The sequence below is a fragment of the Protomyctophum parallelum genome (assembly GCF_964188405.1).
Source record: "Protomyctophum parallelum genome assembly, chromosome: 17".
In the NCBI taxonomy this organism is placed as follows: Eukaryota; Metazoa; Chordata; class Actinopteri; order Myctophiformes; family Myctophidae; genus Protomyctophum; species Protomyctophum parallelum.
In genome coordinates, this window is record NC_139719.1 from 13,040,091 (window position 1) to 13,066,543 (window position 26,453).

The window sequence follows — 26,453 nt, forward strand, 5'->3', positions numbered from 1 at the left end:
TCTTGACCTTTTTTTTAGCAGACGCTGTAACCGGATACATGTCAAACATGTCAGAGACTCGACGCTTCTGACATGTTTGGCATGTAGGGTGTTGTCGAGCAAGACTCCATTCAGATAAACGGAGAAGTTTACTGGTAATGATATCCTTACACATAGGGACTTGGATGTTACTGATTACTGTACATGATGGGATTGCTGTCGAATGTGAGATAACCGGCGATAATTATGCATTATGACTTATCATTTTTGCCCTGGTTTGAGACAGAGGCATTTATTTGTTCCTGCTTTTGTTTTCTAGACACTTTCAACCGGGGCGTCCCTCGAAAATGGTGCACTTACAGATCACGATGCATATATAGTGATTTATCGCGCTGCAAGCTTGTCCATTCCCCCTATATTTTTTAATTCAGGTTAAGTGGCTAATTGCCTCTAATTGGCTCCAATTGGCAGTGTCGAAAAGACCCTCCGCCGTATTTCTCTTTTTGTGCCGTTCCACCTCTTTTCATTCCTTGAGAGATAGCCAGTCCCCGGCACTCTGACTGCGGTGCGTTGACCCCATGTTAAAGCCCCAGAGGTGAGATGTGTGATAGAGGCCCTTAGCACTGATAAGGCCATCAGGGCTGATAAGTAACACCCCTCCAACCCCCAAGTGCCAAGCTACTATACTGCCCGCTATGGCTTCCATTAGCCCCAGCAGAGGAACGCTCTTTAATTCCCCTCCCTCCCTCTCTCCCTCTGCCGAAGGTGAAACATCCCGTGTCCATTGCAAACCCCCTCCCTGCCTTTCTTTCTTTCTTTCTTTCTCCCGCGGATTGTTATCAGTGGCGATATTTATGAACTACACATGTTTGGGATTGTTTAACCTCTGGGCCCCGTGCTGTAGGTGGTACTGGTGCCGTCCCTGTGGAAGAGCCGCCCCGTCTCGGTGAGAGAGCTCTCTGGTCTGGCCCTTGTAGACAGACTGAGATGATGGAGGTTGTTACTGGAGGTGTGCTGTGGAATGGCAGCAGTGGTGGAAAGTAACTTATGTACATTTTACTAAGTACTATACTTAAGTACAATTTGAGGTTTTTGTACTTTACTTGAGTTTTTCCAATTTCCAATACTTTTACTTGTCAGAGAGGCAGATATTGTACTTTTACTCCACTACATTTATTTCAAAGCTTTAGTTACTAGTTACTTTGTAGATTTTGAGTATTATTACAAAACATACATCAGCCCTATACATACATTTCGACCATTTGAAAATAGCTGATCTACAAGCTCAGCTTGTAGACCTGTTCTTTATACATTTGATTCTGCATAAAGAGTACTTTCTAGTTTTGGTACTACATTTTGATACCAATACTTTTGTACTTTTCACGCCAGTGCATTTTGAATTCTGGACTTTTAGTATTTCTATATTGCAGTATTGATACGTTTTCCACCACTGGAGGTGTATAATGGAATGGCAGGTGGAGAGAGAAGGGAGGGCACAGTCTGAACGGACAGCCCTTACAATTTACAATGTAGGCATTTAGCAGTCGCTCTTAATCCAGAGCGACTTTCATTAAGAAATAACAAAAACACATATATAACTAGACAAAGTGCCAATCGGCACAGGTCTCCACCAGGGCAGGTCAGGTTGTGGCCTCATGGTGGCGCTATAACAGGCTGTTGAGGAAGATTTGGGCCGGAGGTTCGTATTGGAGGGATGCAGGTACAATGTTTTTCCATGTGTGCATACATAAGTTGTATACAGATCGATGCAGTTATAGCTAAAAACAGGAATTGGCCTGTTATAGCGCCACCGTGAGGCTGATTTTGAGGAATAAATTGTGGCATGTCGTCCTCGGCCTAGTGAAAATGTGCGTGTATAATGTAATGGAAATTGCACACTGTGTTTGTGATTTGTGGGCTTTTTTCGAAATGGACGAATCGTGTGAGCTTTGGAAGCCAATCTTAGCCAATCGGAGTAGCCTGAAGGAGTAATAATAGAAAATGTGTTTTACATATGTCGGCCTCCTGGTGGCGCTATAAAGAGCAGATGTGAAAAATTCCAGGCAAAGGTTTTTCCTTGGCCTCTAGGGAGTTGGCATACAAAGTTATCCACAGATCCGTGCAGTTAGAGGTAAAAACAGTTTTCGGCCAGTTATAGCGCCACCTTGAGGCTGAGTTGAAATTGTTCATGTGGCATTTCGTCCTCGGCCTAGTGGGAATGTGGGTGCACAATTTCACGGAAATCTCGCGATGTGTTCATGATTTGCAGCATTTTGTTTGAAACTGAGCACTCCTGTGAACTTTGGAAGCCAATCTTAGCCAATCAGGATGGAGTCTGAGAAATGTGAAAGACCGGTTTGGTTGAATGGCTGTAGAGAGACTGTGTACCAATTTGCGTGATGTTTGGACAAAATCTGTAGGTGTACTGTGCAAAAACTTGTTTAGCACAAAGCGGCCTCCTGGTGGCGCTATAACAGGCCGTTGTGGAAAGTTTGGGGCAGAGGTTCATCGTTGGCATCCAGGGAGTGTGTGTGCAAAATTTGGCATCGACCGGGTTAACGGTGGCCGAGATTAGCTCCTCACGGACGGACGGACACACACACACACACACACACGGACGGACACACGGACGGACGGAGTGCAAAACATACTCTCCCCACATGCCTTCGGCCTGGTGGAGACAAAAAGTAGTTATCATGAATCATGTATAAACTAAGAACGTAACAGTGGAGTATCTATGTAAACTATACATACTATGCTATATTATATATTATACATGTGTACTATAAAGTGCTATGACTACATAAAATGCAATTTTAATGCTGTCTACGTAACAAGCCATTGATAGCTATGAGTGCACTTAAATCACAGCAAAATATATAGTGATTTTATTTTCTTGGTCACATCTTTGCAACATTTAGTTTCTAACTGTGTTTGGTCTCTGGGTCCGTTATATGATTCGGGGTCAGGTTGATGCTGGGATGTTTAGTGAAAGCCACCCCACGATATTGCTTTTTGCTAGGCATAAAATAAATTGATTGCCTGAAGGCAAGCAAGAAAAGGTTTTCTCTAGATATACATGATGTCAAAGTGTGCAGTGATGGACTCTATATAATAAATCTGAACACAATAGCCTATGACACGATTTCAAACTGAATGGGATCATCATCAGTGCAGCGTAATATAAATATAAGATGGTGTAAAATCCAAGGACCATTTGAGGTGTAAAGCAACACTGAAACACCGTTTACTTTTTCTAAATGGTGTTTCCTCACAATGTACTGTATTCAATGCATTTCGCTCAAAGATCCAAGACAAAACGCCAATAAGATGACAAATTTGAGGAAATCATTTTCATTTTGGGATTTGGGGGAAGCCCTGATTAGTATTTACTGTACTAGACACCTACCTGACTGGCAGGTTTAAACAATATTATATGCTGATTTACGTAAAAAAAAACCTCAGACAACGCTGGAGAGAAGAAAATTAAGTGGTTTGAGATTGAATAAAAACGCCCACGCTTTATGGTTCAGTGAAAGTAAAGTAACGCCGTTGCCTGTGTGGAGTAAATTCCCAGAGGCAGCATGCATGCACCACCGCAGCAACTTCTGTCTCTCTGTAGTATGCGTGCGTGCGTGAGTGTGAGTTTGCGCGTGCGTGCGTACACTCTGTTTGTGGCATGTCATGCTTGAACAGGAATGCTGCATTCTCGTGGGATCTTCAGGAGCCACTGCCCACTGGTACAGGTTATTTATTCGCCTAATCTGTCCTGCGCCGCTGTAGCAGGCGGTCAGCTTATCTCTCTCTCTCTCTCTCTCTCTTTCTCTCTCTCCAGCAGGTGGAGGGGGGGGAGAGAGAGAGAGAGAGAGAGGTCGCTATCAGGCGCACATTATCATATTAATAATCACACGCCGTAGTTATCGGCCTACACATCTCTGGTGTGGCGGCTTCCTGTTCGACAGCCACCTGTCCTCGTTGGGGGGGAGAGACGTTCAGGCATTCAGCATACATAACATGACCCTTTGGGGGCCACCTCAAGGGCACCCACTGCCCCCCACCCCACCCCACCGACCGACTTCACTTGATCAATTTCTCGCCCTCATACTCAACCAGCCACATACAGCCCCCCCCCCCCCCCCCGTCTTGTAATGTATGCTGTAGTAGTAATCTGGGTGGAAGCACTTGAGCTGAATGCCAGATGTTGTTTTTACTAGGCGTTTATGAAAGCTGTCTTGAATTGCCCCATCTACGTCTCTTGGCAGGGGGGAAAAAACCGACGGAGAAAAGAATTATAATCAATAAACAAAGAGCATGTCGGATGCCACAGACATATCCTACTAACTATGAATGTGCAAAATCTCTGCCTCTGTGCGTGCGTGCGTGTGAGTAACTATAGTACGCGTATCTCCAGAACTGTCCGACCGGCGCATGGCGACAGTGTCGCATATCTGATAGGCTGTGGAAAAATGGAAAGGCAAGCCAGAAATATGGGGAGGGGGAAGCCCCTTCCCAACTGGGCGGGGCTTCTGGCAGGGTTTATTTCTTTTTACATGAGTTGGGAGCGTTGTCGTATTCTAAAACAGCCTGAAAACCCATTCTGGCAGCCCGCTCGGTAGCATGGCTGGCTGACTCTGACTCCACACCCCCCGGGGTCGAATCCTGCTTGCGCCACTATTTTTGTGCCAACCGCAAACAACTTTTTTTGTAGATAAAGTCACGTTTTAGACCGTGGCCGGTTAAGACTGAGGCGATGGTGACCCACGTGCATGGCCGGTTAAGAGGTCAGGGTTAGTAATGTCCGAAATACAGTACATACGTTCACCCGTGGCTTCGTGTGGTGCCACTCAAAGTGACTACTGGGTTTGGCTGCTGGAGCCCTGTTATGACTGGCAGAAACCGCTGTGCGCTGATTTTCACGACCACCGTCACTTCCATGTTTACGTTTTATACCGTGGCTGTGGACGAGACGCAGACGGTATGAATGCTCAAATCTCAGAACGTAGTGAGAGAACTTAGTGTGACACTCACTTAAATTGGCCTTCAGTGAGAAGGAAGCGAGGGTGTGGGTGCCTGACTGTCGGCAGGGTGTTGAACTGTGAGGAATAGGGTGTTCCTCTGCACACGCTGAGGCCCTTTAGTGTCTGGATATTTCAGTACTGCCAACTCGGCGTATGAGTAGCACGGCTTGGGTGCGGCAAGTTGTGCGGGAAGTACTGGGGGCTGATGGTAGGTGTAACACATTGTAACGGGGACAGCCCCCCCCACTGTCGGCTGATACCCACAATTAGCCACTCCCGACCTACTTCTGCACTCGTTATACGTCCTCCCGGTTAGGCTCCTCACTGGCCGGTAAAAGCAGCAGGCAATTCTATGTGTGTCAGATGAAGCCTTTGCTTTTAGTACCATTGAGTTGTATATGTTTATTGACATAAATGTACACACACCTACACATCTAATTAATCATAATTAATTTCCTCCTGTTTAGACACTGTAGTTTAACGACTTGACAGGAGTCATAAAAACAATCCCACGCAAACTTATTTTTCTGATAAATAAAATAAAATAACTTAAATGACTAGTCAGGGCCAGCTCTCCCCTCACACCCCTGCCCCACCCCACCCCACCCTTCCCCCAATGTCCCCAGTGCCCCTTAGACCCCCACCCCACCTCTGCCCAATGTCAAACACAATTGAGTTTCTAGCTCTGCATCAGCTCGGGGTAACGTGGTCAAGGAAATGCCTATTCTCTCAATGGCCTGGGGGAGTTTGGACCTTTTCAGCTGATCAACTTTTATTAACCTTCCACGCGGAGGTTTGCCCACCAACTTTGGATTCCTTGGGGGAACTCTGAAATTGGGTTATTTCTTTCCGACTCCCTCGCGCCCGTTGTGTGACACAGCGCTCAACAACAACTCCTTGACGCAGCGGAGAAGAAAAGAAAAAGAAACATTGTGTAAGCTTGTTGTGCTTTGTTAACGATATTATTCCAGCGCCAAGGCTGGCTAGTTCTCCAAATGTATCGATTTCACCCCCGTCCATGCCTATTGAAAGGGCACAAACAGTCCTAAACCAGTTTGGGTTAGAAAAGAGCAATTGATTTGTATTAGTGGCGACTGGTGACGATGTAATGGCACACAAGGACCGTATCTGCGGTTTGAGGAACTTGGCCTCAGTCAACAACAACAACCAAAGTCAACAACAACAACCAAAAAAACAGAACAGAAATCAGTCAGCAGCATGGGTGACTTCATGGAGACTGCATCCCAGCTATACAAAGTGTACATGCATGCAGATCTAAGCATCACTGGCTGGCTCCTGTCACTTTATAGTGTGAAGGGGGGGGGCAAAAATAGAAAGTGTGAAGCTTTGAAAAATGCCCTTTGCATGAAGTGTACATTTCCGCTTTCATTTTGCTTGGCAAGAAATTGTAGGCTCCCCGCACCCCTGACTGGGCTTTGGATTATTAGCTTAAGCTCTCTAAAAATATCCCTCTGACTCTATGACTCTGTGACAGCAGCAGAAGCATCTCTCACATCCTGATAGCTTTATATATACTGACTGCAAAATCCTCTGCGTTAATTTGACTCCGGGAGTGTACAAATGAACCCCAAATGGACCCATGAGAGTCCAAATGGTTTACGTTCTGTGCACGACTCAGAGTTACAAATGGACACATTAACACTGAGGAATTTACTGTGTAATGACTTTGGCCATTCTCATTCCAGCTTATCTTTTACCTCGTTTGCCCACCAAGGAGAAGTCATGGACCCTGACTCAACACTCATCTTTTTAAGCAACCGTCTCTATTCAAAGGACCGTTAATTTATTTTGATATAATGACTCTGCAACACTCATCTTTTTAAGCTACCGTCTCTATTCAAAGGACCGTTAATTTATTTTGATATAATTTGTCATCGTCGATTGAATTTTGTTTGTGAATCACTCTTTCGTCCAGGGGAAATTATTATGCCTAATAATTACAGTCATTCAAATGTAATAATAAATAAGGATGATATCATTTTGACAAAACATACAGTAACCGCACATTGATCAAGCCGGTCAAATAAGTGCGTGTGTAGGGTTTACATAGTTTAATATAGATCATATTTTAGAATGGATTATTGTGGTGTGCGCTAGTGCGCGCTGTGGATGATGGCTAATTTAAACCCTGCCTCACACCTGGCCTGTGTAATTAACACCTGTTGTGCATCGATCTAATCGATGTGTACATCACAGTATAAATCAGGCCGTCCCCGCACATGCTTTCGAGAGACACATGACGGCACATTTCCATCTGCTCTGCCTTGTCTACCATCTTGTGCCCACTCTACAATGAACATGTCTGTGTTGTTTTTGGCAGAACATTTCAATTTTAGGTTTAGTCATAGTCTTTGGAATGAAACTTCATTTTAGTCACCTGGAATGTTTTAGTGTTAGTCTAGTTTTAGTCGACTAAATATCATAACATTTAAGTCAACTAAATCTACATTTGATTTAGTCGACTAACATGTATTTCGGCGGGCCTTAATGCCATCGCAATGGCAGATTTTACACAGACAATCTACAAGCTCACAACGGCTATTTTCAGCATGTAACCAAGTGTAAAATGACTTATTTAGTGTCTCTTGTCCACTAGTCCCTTCCTAACATTTTAGTCTAGTTTTAAATTGTGAATATAATTAGTTTTAGTTTTAGTCAGCACAGCTTAGTTTTCATTTGACGAAATCATTACTGGTGCCATGATCCACCTGACTGTGTCCCTGAGAAGAGTGTGAGGAACCCCCCCCCCCCCCCAGGCAGCAAAGCCACAGAGGTGGCATTTGGCAAACTACCACAATCATCAAATGGTTCTATGTGCCATCACAAAATGTGTTGCTTTTTTTTTTGTCTCTCAAAGTGCGTGTCATTGTAGTGACAGCTGCACAGTAGACGCACACAGTCCGTCATCTGGGCTGCCAACCAGTCATATCCCCCCACAGGCTTCCAGTGGACAATACTAACGCCACACGTCTATGTGGCAGCGCTATCTGAGTGAGAGACACACACACACACAAACCGTACATTTTGAACAAAGGCAGACAGCGATTTATATTTGGCCACTTTGGCTTCAGTGCTTCTGGGCAGCTTCCGTGGGCCCTCTGTCTGTAATGGGTCCATCGCATCACGGAAAGGGAAACTGCGAACAGCCATGAATCTGCGTTGAAAACGCAGAGGTGTGTCACGTGACGTGATGCGACGTATCACGGCCGTCGGCCACGAAGCACGTCCGCATACTCCGCCAAGTCTATGACTTGGCCCGACCGAAACCGCGCACAAAGCTGTGCACACACACAGTGTGCGCAATTGAGAAGACTCAATTGTATAGATACATACATACAGTACAGTACAAAGGATAGAACTTGTCATTTTATGAACACAGACCTACGCTGTATTCCACTGCGGAGCACTAACAGTTTGTGTTGACCTTGTAGTCCTTGTATTAAAAATAGATTACATATTTGCCAGAGCACTGTTATTCTAATATTTATATTTTATATAACCCGTTGCTACCCATACAAATGAATAACACTTCAACACAGGTGGAAATAGTTTCAATTATTGTTTCTACCGACACCGCGCGCGCCCCAGCAATGTTGTTATCCAGCCTTCATTCATGTGTCTCTTTTAAGGGCTTTTTGTGAGGAGTTTGAGGTGAAATATCTCTGTTTTGACAAGACATTTGTCAAGCCGCTCATGCCCCTGTGAGAGGCTCGGTATAGTACTCCTGCCTGTGATGGAATGTTCCGGAGGAGAAAAGTCAATAGTGGTTGTAAATAATGGAAACAAATGTGAGACCTAAATGCGAGATAAATGGAAGAACCAACACTGGGGGAGAAAAAAAAGACATCTCACCAATCCTCATTATAAAAGACTTGAGTACTGCACTTAGTTGTCCAGCTGCGTGTGCGTGCGTATGTGCGTGTGCGTGTGCGCGTGCGTGCGCATGTGTTGTAATGTTGATCCAGAGTATGGGCCCACAGGCCTTTCCTCCTGGGACCAGTAACCTTATTGTTTCATGTCCTCTCCTCCTTTAATGTCTGAGGACCAGGTTGTCAACCTCTCCCCCAAGGTCACGCCGCCAGGCAAACACCCCCCCCCCCCCCCCCCCCCTATGTTCATATAAATAGCATAACTTAGCATCATAGCATCGACTTATTGCTCTTGTCCGGGGGTCAGAAGTGAATTGAGTGGATGAAGTTGCCAGTCATAATTTGTGTCATTACGTTACATTAACATGCAAAACAGCTTCGGCCATTGATTAAAATGTAAGTCGGATATTAACCACCTTGCTATTTAGACTAGAGCAGCGCAGCGCTAAGCGCCAGTGCTTCTGCGGCCCCGGCCGGTGTTCGATGTCGGTGTCGGGGATTCCCCCACATCAACACATTATTATTGTTGGTTTCAGTGGTAGTTTCATTGCCGTGGGCTCGAACGGCGCTATTTTCTCATGCCCGCTAAGTTGTAAGTTGAGATGAAGTGTGGGCCCCATAGACTAAATTGTGGGCTGCCTGTCTACTAAATTAAGGAGTTGTGCATAGCATAGCAGCGGTACTACCACATTACTCCCTCTCAGGTGGCACTGCCACACACGTGTTCTCTTGTGCTGGCTGAATAGAAGTGACATGTCTTTACGGCACTGTATGTCAAGAGTGTGACATCCTCCTCCACTTTGTGTGTTCCTCCTATAATTAACTGCTCATTTGTCTGTTTCCCTTTTTAGGAGGCGGCCATTTTTGCCAAAGAGCAGTGCTTCGAGGTGAGTTGACCGGCAGTCAGTCAGTCCGTCACACACACACACACACACACACACACACACACACACACACACACACACACAACACTAAACAGATCCTAAAGGTTTATTTTTGCTGATAATGAAGTTCTTTTTTTGGACAGTGATTGATGTGCTATTATACTCTCCAGGCCTTGCAGCAGTTGCCATGGCAACCTGGCAGTCGTCATGGTTTCTTTGTTCAGCCAGCTCTCTGTTATGACGCACTCCGCTAGGTCTCTGCACCCAACATCGCCTACAGATGTTATTTATTGAATTTTGAAAAGCCTCTTGGGGAAAAAAAAAAAGAAAAGCTGAGAAGTTGGGCATGGTTTCAAGCCTTTTCCTCTCTCTGCTGCAGGCTCGGGGTAGCTCGTCAGGTTGCCTGGTTAAAAAGCCTTCCTCATTAGCTTCATTGCACCCAGGGATGATATGTCTCCCCCTTCACTGCCACGGCACTACACCACATTGTACTGCACAGTAGTCTTTTAATAACCAACTCACAGCTACCTGTGGTTTTAGATGATGTAAATGAAAATTACAGCGCCTATTCATTCATACATACATACATACAGTAATACATACATAGGACTGTGTGCGTTTCATGTGGGCAGGATGAACGTTCACTTAGCCTTAATTATTTTACGCTTTTCGTCTGCATACCCTTAACAACACTTATTCTGTAAATAGGAAATCAAAAACCATAAATAGCCTGTGTGTGCGTGTGAGTTTTGAATTGGGCTCAGGTATTTTAAGTGCCATCTCTCTTTTTTCAAAGGTAGAGCTTGAATATGGCTCGGCTCTGTGTGAATAATTGTCATCCAGAATCACTTACGGTGTGATCAACGTGACCGGAATAGAAATGCAATCCCGAAGGCAGTGACAGGTTTAAGAGAGGAGAAAGGATGAAAGGGATGGGGAGGGGGGGGGGGGGGGGGGGGTAGTGAATCACACATCACAAAAAAATAAATATACAGGTCCAAGGAATGGACTCTCTTGGTACTAAGAATTCTCTGCAAAATTGCATCGGATGAGTTTCATTTCTCAGGTAACATTACCATTATGTACTTCATTTCTCAATGGTTGCAGTTCAAATGAGGTTTTGTTCTCAAATGTTACATTTTTCACGGGACCTATTTGATAGTAATTTGGCTTGGTGTGTGTAAGACTGTAAGCCCTCCCTGTTTCATTGCTCCGGCAACATTTAAAAGTCATTGAGTGATAACAATGTGAGGTATTAAACTCTCCCTTTGGGGGTCCAGCACATACATGTACATTCTCTCACAGCTACCGTACAGTACTAACCCAAAACTCAAAGATACACAGCAAAATCCACTCGTATTGGTTCCACTCGTAAACTCATGCCGTTAAATGAGCAATGTACTGATTATAGCTGGGTCTCTGTTTGGTTTTGTCGATACTGTACTTGAGAATGTTATTTGGAACTTTGGTAGGGCAGCGATTACTATTTAAATGAACGCCAGTGTCCCTATTCTGGTCATGTCATAATAGGCGAACATTCAGCCAAAATAGCAGATCTACAAGCTCACAACCATTTTCGAGGATGTCCTTGTCTGTCACAGTCATCCTTTTGAACGTCATTATAATGCTTGTGTTCCAACGAGACGTTTATATTTCAGGTAATAATGAAATAATTATTTAATTAACACTTAAATGGTTATCATTATTCCCTCCGCCTTTTGTCATTGCTTTTATTTGATGATAAAGGTTGTGTTTTGAGTGTTCCTTAACGGCGAGTCATCTCATTGTATAAATAGTCGCTATGAAATCAGTAACTTTTTTCCCCAAGCTTAAATACAAGATAAAGGGCTTGTTCTCTGCCATCAGTAGATCTGAACACACTGAGTACCATGATTGGGATCTGCCTCCTTTAAATGCCCAAAGAAATATCTGCAGAGCAGCAGTAATTGAATCTCTCCCTGGCAGTCTTTCACAAACAGCCTGCATCGGAGACGATCAATTTCTCATTGGCTTCAATACAGACACAGAATTAACACCCTTATAAACCATATTTCACGGTTTGTTGATTTATGCCTGATCAATCGCCTCACAATCATGTCCATTGCCATTTCTCAGCAGTAAACCAAATTGTCCATATCATTTGTCAATTCATTTGTCTTGGACTCACGATAAATGTGCTTTTTTGGTATTGTATTGCCATAGGAAGCTGCCAGTTAAGTGGTTTAGCTGTACCAGGCAATAAGAGATTTGTGTTTCTGTGCGCAGGTGTCCCTCCCCAACAATCTTAACCTACCACCTCTGGCCCTTAGAACCTTCTAGGTCCTAAACCTTAGTGTAGTGCTTTTTATGTCGTAGAACATAAAACCAAAGGTTGACATTGTACCGAGGAGGTCCTCTGTGGGTTTTGCATTCGGCGTCTCAAGGAGTGCTTGTGGTTACGTTCGGTCACAGTGACAAATTGCCCCCCTTTTCTTTTTCCTTTTTTCTTTTTAGCTATTGCCTGCTAACAGCCTCTGTATTAACCTCGCCATTAGCACTTACTTAGAGTGTTACACCCATTTTTCCTCTGCCCAAGGTCTCCCTGGACCTCTTAGGGCTGATTAAAGCACGTTTGGGAAACATTTAGAGGTGTTAAACCTCATTGGCTTGAGTGAGCCAGTGTGGCTGGGCCTAGTAGTGTTGGTGTGCAGCATATCTCTCTGTGATTACTCCAATCACTGCTGTATTTGCCCCAACCAAAGACTCGCCGTGTTTCCCGCGATGCTAGAGAGCATACCGACGCCCCCCCTTTTAATGTTAGCTCTTGTGAGTCGTATAAGGAATGCAAAAAAAAACATAACATGCCTCCACCCCACTGCGAGGCAGTGATAAAGACAACCCACCTGCTCATAGTACATCATGATGAGTTAATAATAAAGTAGCACTGACAGGTTGTGGGTTTTTTTCATCCCTCTCATGATCAAAGGCAAGCACTCTGGAGAGTTCTGTCTTGTCTCGGCGGGTATCTGTTCTGTGCAGATGCTGTGGGGAGATGGCCCGCTTCAGCAGGAGAATGATACAGTGCACGCACCACCTATCCCTCTGGCTCGCAAAAGTAACTTTATCTGACAAGAGCATATCTCCATAGCATAGCAGCTATCCCATTCAGGGAACCTGCAATAATATATATATTTTTTTTTTTGCAGTACTCTTTAATTCTACAATAAAGTGAATCGCAAATAAGATTGAGGTGGTTACTATTGATCTCTTAAAATAAAATGGTTTCATAACCCCATCTATTTTCATTATCACTTCATCCCTTTGCCAATATTGGCCAAAGCTGACCTCCCTCCTCTTGGCTTGCACGACTCGTGATCCCTGATTAACTCCTCTGAAATTGCTTCTCATCGCCGCGGTCACTGTGTTAATTTATTTAATGCGTGAATCTTTTTTGTTATCCTCACCCCGTGGCGCCTCGTGTCTTTTCTTTCCTTTTTTCTTTACAGACAGACGACATTGCAGAGATCGCCAGCAAGACCCAAAACCTGCCCAAGGTGAACACGAAGAGGGAGCGAGCGGTGGTCTTCACTCAGGGCAAGGACGACACGGTAGCAACTGTTGGTAGGCAAAAAACTAAACTTTTTATTCCTTCAGTTTTCCTGTCTTATCTGTGCGTTTATTGGGTTGGTTTAAAACACTACTTGAAGCTATTGCAGCCACAGGCCCCCTCTTGGACGTCTTTATCCTTCACTTAAACCTCATATCTCACAATTGCAGAATGTTGCCTTAAAATCCCTCTCTCCCCAAAATCATGTTTTTGTTTTGTTTGGTTAATGTCTTTTTGAAGCTTTACCCCTGAAAGTCTCGGGGCTCTGCATATCTCCAAAGCATTAATATAGTGTTTTACAACTCGAGTCTGGTCTACCGTCTAACACGGAAAACAGGTTTTGACACAGAGCCTCCCAAAATGCAACAATTAAACATTGAGGAAGTATGCAGGGATGTTAGTCAAACTTAAGTCGTCATCACCGTGGGCCGTGGGGCTCTGGAAGTGCCTGGCTTGTTGTTTTTGTCGTTTGGTGGATGGATGTTACTTTGGGTTTGAGGTCACATGCAAACTGCCAGTCAGAGCTTTACTATAGACATGCATTAGAGTAGACAATGACACCTTGACTGCTCAGGACGGAGATTTGTCAAAAGACGGAGAATTAATTGTTTGATATCGGTGAGCGATACACTACAGTCTAGGTTCGCCTGCAACTTTCAACGTAATTTCCGGTTGGTGAGTCATCAAAAGTATTCCCCCTCCATTATAGCGGACGGGAGGAAAAAAATCTTCAAACACTAAAAACTCTGAATCTACTTTAAATCACTGATCTCGATTCTAACCGAAATCAGTGTTTTTATCAGCCCATCGCTGTCACGTCGCTAGTCAGTAGAAATCATGCCTCGGGTGGTCGGCGTGCCTCCCGCAAATGTTTCGCTTAGATGCTATGCTATGACACAGGACTACAAACAAGATGGAGTCCTGTGTCACCTTGAAATGGGCTCCGAAGCTGCAAATAGCTGCATGGGCACACCGATGTACTGGTTCCAACTGATTGACGGGCAGTCATCCGTGTTAAGTGATGCGAAACGAGCGCTACTCCATTCACAACATGACACATGATGGGTCATGAGGAAGTGACGGTCTGGTGTGTTTGTCGTTGTGGTGCTTTGGTGTTTAGGATGTCCGTTGATACTCGATGCGTTTACCCCAAACCTACTAGAGCTCTCGAGGGTCAAATGTAGACATCTTTCAATGCTACCGAAACACTAAATGAGCAAAGAAAGAGTTACTGTAAACTAAAGCACCTTTTGGGATGTTTTTGGAGGGAGAAAAATACTTGACATGTACATTTATTGAACAGAGCTGATTCTTCAAAGGATTTAAACCACACCAGGGGACGGATTGCCAACTGATGAGAGCTGAATGACAACAGTAATTTCTTTGAAGTTGTATATTGACGCCAGATGTTTCATAAAAAATATGAACCAAGAAAGAAAGAGAACGAAAGAAAAGAAAAGCTACAGAATGCTTGCCCTATGCATTCTGTCATTTCAGAGCATGAAAAGGAGTGCAGAGGAAGTAGCAGAGCAGGCATTGATTTGTGAAGTACTTCTAACTTTGTCTTGGATGGATTCCAGAACAATCCTCAGCAAAAAAAATTACACGTCAACTCTTAACATCCTGCCCCCGCCCCCATTTTATTTATTTATTTATTTCTCTTTTGTCTGGACTGGCTGGCCAGCCCTGTACACTACGGTATACACATGAATGTCGCAGTTGCTGATTGATATATTCTAACATTGGTCAGCCGGTTGGCCTAATAATGAACTGGCCTACTGCGAAGCAATCGTTCCTCCAGGCTATAATTGGATATAGTCTTTTCCTTGGTTGGCCTAACATTGAACTAGCCAATCGCAGATGTAGTCGTAATTGTTGGTATATTTTGGTAAAAAATTATTAAAGGGACATTTCACCACTTTGTCGTAGTAGATAACAGTAGCACAATTTGAAATTGGCACCCTATGGCCAGACAAATAATGAAGTCTGGATAGCTGAATTACTACAATGACCATAAGGCTGCGTGGAGGTGTGACTTGTTGTCCACGAAGGAAGTGAGACTACATTTTCATGACAAGTTATGGACATGGACATGGCGTCATGACTAAAATATCTATAAGCACACATATACAAATCCCAGGAAAGTGTTTTGTGTGTCCTAACTTACTTACACCCTGACACCCCTACTGGGGTATAGGCCGTCGACAAGGGTCCTCCAGAGTTCTCGGTCACTGGCATTCTTTTCTATCTGCGACCAGGTGCATCCCAGCCTCTTGGTTTCTGCCTGGAGATCCCGCCTGTGTGTCCTAAACATCATTAAAATAAGATCTGGTTGCAAAAGGGGTGAAGTGGCCCTTTAATATCGTAGCACCAGTATATTAATTTAACTACGTTAAGTGACATTGTTGTGGATGTCCGTTGCAAGACGTTTGGTTTGATATCTGTTCAGTTCAATGTATAAATTAAATAAGCTTTAAGCTTAGATACAGGAGAGAACAGGGAATGAATTAATGCACACAACGTTAAGCCAAAGCTAAATGCAACATACATACTTTTTAATACAACATACAATTCATGCCTAACCTGACTCCGCCAGATGCAGTGTTGATTTTGTCAGCTAAGACGCTATTGCGCTATTGAGTCACAAGTTCACAACACATCCTCCACCTGGTGACGCTCAGGGACTGGCGATGAACCGGCCCAGGACGGACCAATCAGCGGCAGCTGCGGGCGGGAACTTGGCGAGACCGGGTGTGACGCCATCGAGAAGTGCCCATTGCAATTCTATTTCCTATCGCTTTAAAATTGGGAAGATCATCTTCTATTCTTGATAGCAAGCGAAGACATCGACCTACACATCTGACACGATAGTCTGAAAGGTGTTGAATCTAATGCTATCAGGCGTTCGTTAACACGTCGTTCAAGGGGGTTGTTTAGACACGTCAATATGATTGACAGACGGTCCCATCCAATGACCTGCCAAGTGGCTAGAAAACAGGGACGACTTTCTTCAGCGATTGGACTACAGAGATCGCAGATGGAAGTGCGTTGTGAAGCAAATATCATTGTGAAGCAAGCGTCTTCCATCTGGCAGAGGCAGGTTAATACATACCCAACAGGGAATCAAATGAGCACAAACCGAGATAATGGATGGCCATTGTTTTGTGATCAGATCTCCAATGAGAACGGAAGAGCTAAGACATAGTTTGCAAAATAATTAAACTACGCTGTCAAACTGTTTGACTTTAGAAGGTGATTTGTCTTTTTTTCAAAGTTTTACGCCTTTCTTTATTGTTATTTACTATAGTTCTACTGTAACTAGACCCCAGGAAATTACATCTGGCCACAAAAGATCACAGGATCTACTGAATGTGAAGGGGATACTAGGGGGATGCCATACTGTGTCGTAGGATCAATATGTCAGTTTGGCACTGACATATTGCTCAATAATTTGTATTATTACACGGCTTGGTTGAATGTTTGATTCTGATTGGTCAATCGCTGAATTCAGCTGTGTGTTATTTCTTGATAATGACCGCTCCGCTCTATAACAGACCGCTGTCTAATCAAAGCATCAGAGCACCTGCTGCTCTGCTTGGATTTTATGCCGTATATCCAACATGACAGCCATGTAAACACACACACCATGTCATTTACAACTAAAGATTGCTCTCAAGAATGCTTTTGAAAACATTCAAAGCGAGAAATAGACTTTATTTATGACTAAAGTAGCCGTGTAATCAGCGGGATAATGTATGACACAGCGGTAGTTGTTTAAAGATAATGCCCTTCAGGATGATTTAACACCGCAACTTCGTCTCTGTGTTTAAACATTATTTCTAAACGACTACCTCCACATGATATTCAGGACGTTCCAAATAGGAAAGCTATTGGTTGCTACCTAACCCTGTCACGCGTAGCCTAACAATCTGATTGGCAGCCTCCCACACTGTCGCCGCTTCTTGTATCACTAGTTGCAAATTAAAAGCCTTGCAGCGTTTAAGTTGGTATTAATTTGTTATAACAGAATATGTATAGGAAAGGATAACACAAAATGAAATTAAAGCTATTCTTGTGTGCGTGCATGCATGCGTGTGTGCGTGCATGCGTGCGTGCATGCATGCGTGCGTGCATGTCTGACCTTGGGGAGAGGCCGACGACGCAGCCCTCAAATCAATCCCAAATCGTGCAACATGGGGCATATTTGTTAGTGGACATTACAGGCGGTGTCATCTTAACCGAGCAGGGGTTGCGGGGGTAAGCTGTGCGTGCGTGTGTGTGTGTGTGTGTGTGATGGTCTCCAGTTACTGCTGGGAGCCTTTGCCTTTTGTTTGTCACCACGGGGTGTCTCTCCTCGTTGCCCTTGCAGTTCAGAGCAGTGAGACGTGCACAGGGAGAAAGATGGCCTCAGGTAAAGGCTCCTAACATATCACTCATCACCGGCGGGGACCGCAGAGAGAAGCACAACTACAGCAGTACGGCTGGCACTTCCCAGACGGCAGCAGCAGCATTGATCCAATAGCAGCCTTTAAAACGTGTGTTGGCTTTGAGGGTCTACTGTTTCATTCCGTTGGCAAGAACAGCAGCATAGGGCCTAAATGTTTCACATTGAAGTTATTGTCTTTTTTCCCTCTTCCCCAGGATATGTGATATCACGATAGGGGTGTGTACAGTCTTAGTGCAATATAATCATTGGCATAACGAGATAAATGCCACAATAGGCTCAGTGTATTGGAACACCCATGCTGTTTTTATTATTAATAGCAGCTACAGTGTAATAAACGGGATTAACTAAACTTGTCATCCAGAGAGAGGGGGGGAGAGAGAGAGGGGGAGAAAGGGAGAGAGAGAGAGACAGACAGACTGAGACAGAGAGAAAGAGTTGGAGCTGTGTGTCCTTTTTGGGAACGACTTCCCTTTCATGAGAATTTTCATGAGGATTCCGGTGAAAATCACTGAGCCCTGCACTTGTAAGTGAAAATTGTCCAACAGCCTAAGCTCTACAAAATGTGTCGGACGCTGCGCTGTGGGAATGCAACATGTTGGGACCCTGCGAGTTGTGGCTAATTACATTGCCTTTACTGGGCATGTCATAACAGGCGACCATTCCACAAACATACTGTAGGTGAACATTCTATGAAAACAGATGATCTACAAGCTCGACGAGTGAGCTTGTAACTCTGCTATTTTCAGTAGTGAGATTCGGTGTAGAGGGGGGGGGGGGGGAAAGGAGGGCTCCAAGCATAGGCAGGTGTATAGGGTTAAATGGAACCACTTAGAGCAGATTCACACTGAGTCAAACCTCGATTCTTTCAAACCCGAGTACATTCAACTGTATTCAATGCTTTCACATTGCAGCGATCCGTATCCGAGTATCAATCGGTCCCGAGACTACCTCCATGCGGTCCCGGGAACGGTTGTGTGAACGGTACGCAGCATTCACGCTACCACAACATCTGCCAAGTGGTCCCGAATGCGCACCCGGGACCATAGTGTGAATCTGCCCTAAATAATGCTTAGTTGTCCTGGTCTCTATACTACCTCCACCTGGCCAGCCGGTCAGGTGAAAATGCGGCTGGGACACCTCATGTATTGAAGGAAGCATGAGGTCAGTCCGTTACTCTCCCCAGGTTGGCAGAGGGAACGTAGCGCCCAGGGTTACGTTAGACAAAGGGGTGGAAAGAAATGGGTTACAAAAACCGTGGGATAAAACATTTAAAAGACAAAAAGAAAAATACAATACTTAGTTGAGTTTGATTTGATTGGTGAGCTTGTAGGTCTGCTGAAGGTTTGCCCCAGAATAGAGACGGGACGCTGGGGGTTCATGTGGTTAAGTGGTTAGAAGAGTAAATGAAGCCATCCATTGTCTGGGAGGTGTTCCATCCACGCTGATGGATAATTCCTGTCTTCTCCTCGGCACCGAGGCAGAGCGGTGCGCCTCTGTGAACTTTATAGAAAATACATGATGAATGCAGGTGGGATGAAAGACAATGTGTTTCTGATGTCATCTACAAAGGCAAACATGATGAATGTCATTGAGCGTGCGCGTGCTGGGATCGAGGCGGTTTACACTAGTACTGTAGGTTGTAGCTGAATAGTTTTTTCTATGTGTGTGCGCGCATGCGTGTGCGTGTGTGCATGTGTAATAGCGTGCCACTATTTCACGCCAGCCAAATAAATGTCAATGTAAAAAGAGAATTAAAGATTTTCATTTCCCAGAGGCGGAGCCTCTAATAAACTTGATCTCTCATTTTGTTTGCAATTTGTCCCCCTGTCAGGATTTGATCATTCGCCAGCCTCTGCATGTCATGTTAAACCATTTCATAGTGATTAAGGATGGGTGAATGCTTTCCCCTGTGGTATATAATTCACCCCCCCCAAAAAAAGATGTCAATTTGTTATTGTTATCTTTTTTTTTTTCTGCCCTTCATTTGGAGACTGAAGCACTCTGTTCATCAGGCGGGTGCTTCAAACATGCCTTTTAAGAGCTGTGAGCAGCCTGGGGAAAATGCTCCTTTATTTAGCTGCCACTGATGCTGCCGAGCTACACCGGGCATTTGCTTATACGTCCATTACAGCACTAATTAAGATCTTTGTGCCCTGAACCTTAACGGTGGGTGAGGAGATCTAATAAACGATCATTCAGAGGGGGGTTGCTTCTCTAATCGCTGATAAGGACCTTGATAGAGCCTGAGTCAACTCTCCAGTGGTTTCAAGGGGGGGGGGGGGGGGGGGGGAAATGTGAGAAGTTGTGTGTGTGTATCTCTCCACATAACACACACATACTCGTAAGTGATGGTCTTGTTCTAGAACAGGTCGTCCTCAGGCGAGCCCTCCAGTCATCCCGGTTCTCCATACAGTACATCTGGCCTTGTTTGTTAGTACTTTGCGCTCCCGTGTCTTTGTTTTCAGGGATAACGATAGTTCATATGTACAGAAACAATATTGTAATTGATGGCTAATAGCCTGCTGTTCCGAGTCCAATAGCTTTTCATAGCAACATGAATGTTTGTGCGATTTAAATTGGTGCATTTGGCTCGAGATCAGATCAGAATTTACTACTTTATTGCACATAATATTTACAGGAAACGGTTTAATCAAAATTTTACAATTTAGGCATTAATCAGACACAACTTAGCCAACTTACAGGTGCAAGATTGGAGTAAATGGTGTGAGCCCTAGTCAACAAATGACAGGGTAAATTGCTCAAATAAGTATCAAACACTAGCATCTGTCTCTAAACCACATGCTATCTAAATATCTTTGCATTTTGTGTTCAAATTCAGAGTATACTCTACAAAACATAATATACCAATATGCATGTGAACAAGTAACCAACATTAGTATAGTAGTATAATGAGAATCTATTAACATATAGGCCATACATAAGTTAATTAAAAAAACGGTTTCTCTGTCACAACCTCCCGGACGTTGTTTTCGTTCGTTTCTCACGTTCTGTTGTTGGTTCACTCACTCTGTTTTGTCATGGCTTTCCTCTTAGCTCCAGTTAGCTCATAACATTAGCTGCTGTTGCCACTCGCCCTACAAGAGACAGCTAATCATGAAAAGGTGTTTACTAAGGTCGTCTTTCCGGGCGCTTGTAGAGAAGTTGCAAATGTAGAATGCTCCTTTAAACCTTTCTAAGTCGCACCCACCACTTTTTTATTTCTTCCACAATGCCTTACTCTATACCAATGCTATAGCGTAAATATTTTTACAGCACAAGCCAATTTCTCCCACTCTTCTTTTTGTGTTGTTTGATATGCCACTATACTAACGCTGTGAAATAATATTGTTTATCATTTGCTACCTCCTCAACTAATGTTTTGATTTCACAGTCTTCTGTGTCTTCTGCATTTGAAGCTGCTTTAATATGAACTTAGACTTTGACATTTACAGAGCATTAATGGGGAGTTTTTCCGACCCATTTAGGGGTACAAAATGGCATTAGATACGTGCGTGTTCTTGAATGTACAATTCCAAAACCATATTTTCCGCCATGCGTAGATTTATGAGGGAAAAACAGGTGTACGTGTTTTTTTGTTTTTTTTTTCATCTGACGAAAAACTTGTGTGAGGAGAAATGTGCATGCATGTCCATTTAGTGTGCTGTGCAAAACTTTCACACATGGTCCCAAGTATGTGCGAGTTAATCACGGAAAGCAGAGTCATCTTAAATAGAGCATGCATTCATCTTAAATAAAGCCTACAAGCTTCATTCTGTGTCATCTCTGGAGAAAAACATAACCGTGATTTGTCATCGGTATCCTCAACTATTAAAAGCACGTTAGCAGTGATCTTATAATTCTTATTATTTTTGTTCTATACTGGATGACATTTGGCCCACACTGAATTTATAACAAACTTTGCAGCACTATTATGAGATTTTAATTGGAACGTCTTGAAATTGCCTGCAAAAAAAGCCTATGTTTGTGTTCCTATATTCCCCCCAAAAAAAGATGGAATCAATTAGCGGCTTAGTTGCTGAGAATGACCTCCACTCTTTTACTTGGCATCTCATGCTGAAGTGTTTTCTTTCATCCTCCAGTGAACGATGTTGGTCTGCGATGAGCTTTTTGCCTGTTGTTCCACTAATTACAGGCATATGTATTTTCTCTTTCTAACTCCTCAATTGTGAATAAAGATGCAGGTTATGATAAAGAAACAGATTGGATGTCAACTTGCTCCTAACCTGGTGTGTTTTGCCAAGAAAGTGGTAATGTTGTTTTTCAAAGACACTTTTTGGCTGAAATGCAAAAGGGATTTTGCTCCAGAAGAACTGATCTTGGGCAGGTTCCTTGCAGAAAGATTGTATCAAAGTTGTACAGCATGCGCAAGTGCATGCTCAAGTGCATGCCTTCAAGCTAAGCTACTTGTTTCTAATTTCCAAAGACTTGACAGGCCTAAATTTATCATGATGTGGTTAATGGTTGAATTTGTCTGGATAGTAAAATGTTACATTTGGCGTAGTTAATTTTTATGACCCGACGAACATTCGCTCTACCTATCTGTCAAAATGACATATCTTTATTGATCTTTGAGCCTTATTGGAGGAGAACCAAGTGAAAACATAGTAGTAATTGCCGTATCAAAACTCCAATGCGCTAATCTTCCAATAAATGTGAAGGTTGCCTCACATTGCTGGGTCTTTCTTCCAGCAGTGCATGTTCTTCTCTGTCCCCGCAGGGGAGTCGATTGGCATTGTTAGAAGAACAACCAATAACAAAGGGCTTAATTGATACTGATTTCAAAGAGTGGCTTGTTCAGAGAATTTCCTGAGCTTAATCACTTCCATTCAAGCTGGTTGTAACGAGCGAGTTATGAATTAACAAAAGCGCACAATTGCAGCTTATTGGGATAAACTATTTAAACCTGTAGAGTGCATTCTCTCTCTGTCACAGTATACCGTTTGTCGGAGGTTAACTCGGAAAACACATTGTTACTGTAACCCTCCCACCACCCCCAAACACACACACACACACATGCCATCTACTGTGACAGCTTTTCAAAAAGAAAAAATAATAATAATCTAGAAATGTCGTTTTGGTGTTATGAGGATACTGAAAGAAGCTATAGTGCATTTTTTTATTGCCTGCGAATAATGGCGTTGCCCTCATTACTGTGGAAATGATTTCAGCAGGGCGATGTTTTCAGACGTCGGTACAAGCCAATAACAACAGAGACACTGAGTTTTTGGCAGGAGGGTTTTTCGGGGTTTTTTACGAGCGTTTCCATGACAGACCTTTGCCAATGAGCTCTTTGTTACACATGGACCAGAGAACTGGTGGACTGAAACCTGAGCTAACATGTCAGTCACTTCTAATAATTTCCCTCAAAGGAGGTTATGTGAACTTTCCGGAGCGGCAAAGTGCAAGTATTGGCAAGGATGATTGAAGGGAGAGGAAAGGGGTGCATATGGTTATGGTAGTGATGTTTCAGAGCTTACAGTAAATGACCAGGATAGTGCAGTGCAACATACCGTAGGCCACATTCAATTAATGCTGATTAACCACTTGGGGAAATACCTTTAAGCACTGAGTGAGCTCTAACCACTTAACTACAAAACAATTCACAACGCTTCGCAGCGCAACACTTTGTTAGTTTGTAGATTATCGAACTTGTTTTATTATTCTTTTTTTCAAAAATAGCAGATCTACAAGTTTGTAAATCAGTTATTTTCACAATTCATTATACAGAAATGATATATGGCTCGTAACAGTTACACATTCCCTGCCGTCATACGCAAACCCTCAAAGCTGGACATAGCGCCCCTCAAAAAAGCAGCGATAAGACAATAAGAAAAATCACACCCGTGTGAACTGAGCGGTGCAGTCTGCTCAACAACACCGTTGGCTGCCTGCAGTTATAGTGCTCAGTGTGAATGCTTAACAGTGCCACTTTAGTGCACGGTATTGTAGCTGTTCCTACCCCCAAAAAAAGCCTATATCACAGAGCCGATAGGGTTGTGCAAAGACCCGCCCTGGGTAACGCCCCGCCTGGCTTGCCTGCTAGTAGGTTAGCACTTAGCATCGGACATTTGAGCTCGTAATAGCTAAATGCGGCAAAGATTATGAATTTCGATCGAATATCATAGTTACAATGACACTGAGTTGATGTGTTTTTTATGCTGCGTTGTTGAAGAGTCAGACGATCCGTGGTGTAACCAGTCATTCCTCCCAGTCACTAAGCTCCCTCTGTCCGATCTATGATGCCTTCTCCCCAGGTATAACTTCAGGTTTGGTCCCCTGTCTGTCTGAGACCACCAGAGCTCCTCCAAATGAACTAGCGATTGTCACAATTTAAATAAATAAGCATAAACAAAATATTCTACATTAGCAATGTTGGTAAGATTTTTAAGGGGAACAGGAGTACAAGTGAGTTTGCAAACGTAATTTAAACACAAACAAGGTTCGGGGAGTTATTATTTTTCTTAATAATTTTTATCCCACGATTTTGCAACCCATTTTCTTTTCACCCAGTGTTAATTATCGAATGTAATCCTGGGCGCTACACTTCCTCTGCCAACCTGGGGGGGGGGGGGGGGGGGGCAGCGGACTGACCTCATGCTTCCTTCTATGCATGAGGAGTCCAAGCTGCTTCTTTTCACCTGACGGGGGAATTTCCCCAGCCGGATGTAGCACGTGGAAGGAACACGTTATTCCGACCAGTTCCTTTCCCCTCTATCAGGCGCCCCGGCTGACCAGGTGGAGGTAGTTTAGAGACCAGGATTACTGCATGTTTTTTGTGAGGGTACCTACCTACCCTAGGGGACACGGGGAGAACATGCAAACTCCACACAGAAAGAACCTTTCGCCAACCCCGTCTCAGGTATGGGCACTGATTCCACAGCGGGAATCAAACCCAGGACCTTCTAGCTGGCGACAGCACTACCGACTGTGCCACCGGGGAGTTCTTAACATGAGGTGGAAAATGGTTCCACAGCGTGGGGGCGCTACAATGGAAAATGATCTATGGAGAAAAGTGGATGAAATTATTTTTTTATACAAGCTAGATAGAAAAAATCAAGGAAAATGACTAGGGACAAATGTATCTTCTGAATACTATTTGATATCCTTAGATCTACTGAAAAGCGGAATCCGTTCACAAAAGCAAATTACTCATGTTTCTTATTGTCTCTGCCATCCATTTAGCACCTGCCGTCATTATTGATGTCCCAAATTAAATTCCCCTCTGCATAAGCAGGTTCGCAATTAATAATTTCAAACTCTTAACTGCGGAATAATTGACAAAGTATAATTTATTATTGGATAGATGTGCGCTTAATCATTTCAAGAGGGAGGATTCTCAGGCTTCATGTGCAACATTAATTAAGTATAGTCGTTACGCTACTAATTAGCTGATCCTAAAAGGATGTTGCTCTATTGTAATTTATGATCAAAGTGGCAATCAGCTGCGGGAAAAATGCTCTTTGATAAAAGCCATATGTTCACATGTCTATGGAGGCACAAAGTATTACACTCTCTGTGGAACTTCCATACGTCGAGCAGTGTCAGTATGGCTGGGATCAAAACCCATATTTAGAACCAATAGCCGACTTAACCTTGCTCATGTAGGCTAGTCGAAAAATGGTGGCATAAAATAATAACAATTGTCGATCCACAGGCTCACAACGCACCGCTATGTGACCTGTTGTGAACATGTAGATCTGCTATTTTTATTGAGTATAATCGAGGCAGACGATTTATAATCGAGGCAGACGTTTGAAATAATCGTGATTATTGATCGCCCAGCCCTATTTATATCCCCTTGTTGTCTATGTACAGTAAGACAGTAAGTATTTACACTCTCTCTATGGAGGTTCCATTCATCAAGCAGTGTCAGTAGTATCTGGCCTATAATCAAGTCACGTTCCTCAGTGTATGAGATATGTTAGTTATGAACAACCCGCTGTTGTCTTCCACAATGCATAATTCATGTCATTGATATCGGGTGTTGAGCATACATTAGGCGCCCCTGGTTGCATGCCTGATATTGCAGGAGGACCGGGGCACGTTCAAATTGATAAAGGCAGAGTGTCTTGTCTGCGACTCAAACGTGAATCAGTGAGCCACGGTTAGATTAGCGGGGGGCCTCATTAAACTACTTTTTTGTGTCATTTTTTGCCTTATTTTTTCCCCTTCCACATCTGCTTAAACTCCTCTACTTTATTTCCTCAATAAGAGCGCTGTCTGCCTCCTCTTGTTCCTTTCATCCACACTTCAGTCTTTTGTCTCTCACACCTTTTTCAAGGTTCACATCGGCACCAGGAACCTTGGCTCGTTTGAAGGGTGTGTGTGTGTGTGTGTGTGTGTGTGTGTGTGTGTGTGTGTGTGTGTGTGTGTGTGCTCGCATGTGCACTCGCGCACGTCTTGTTCTGACATAAGTTGCTGATTTAATGTCATTCTACACCTCAAGACTTCGTCATCTGGTAGATTTTTGCTTCTCTTTTTCCCCCCCTGCCCCCACTCCCCTCTCTCCCTGTTCCCTTCTTTTAAGTGGAAGTTTCTTTGAAGTGCATATGCTACTGATAATTGAAGCAATATAATCTACAGAAGATAATAAAGAGCACTTGTTTGATGGAATCCATTTTTTTAGAC

The 26,453-nt window shown here is 43.6% G+C and overlaps 1 protein-coding gene across 3 annotated transcripts in view; it reads left to right on the plus strand.

Annotated features, from left to right (window-relative positions):
• adkb (adenosine kinase b) overlaps positions 1 to 26,453 on the plus strand; it is a 139,187-nt gene that overhangs the window by 110,264 nt on the left and 2,470 nt on the right. For all 3 annotated transcript variants that reach the window (XM_083787082.1, XM_083787083.1, XM_083787084.1), the window contains 2 exons: positions 9,739 to 9,774; positions 13,257 to 13,371. In XM_083787082.1, coding sequence (XP_083643208.1) covers positions 9,739 to 9,774; positions 13,257 to 13,371 — 151 coding nt within the window. The remainder of the gene's footprint in view (positions 1 to 9,738; positions 9,775 to 13,256; positions 13,372 to 26,453) is intronic.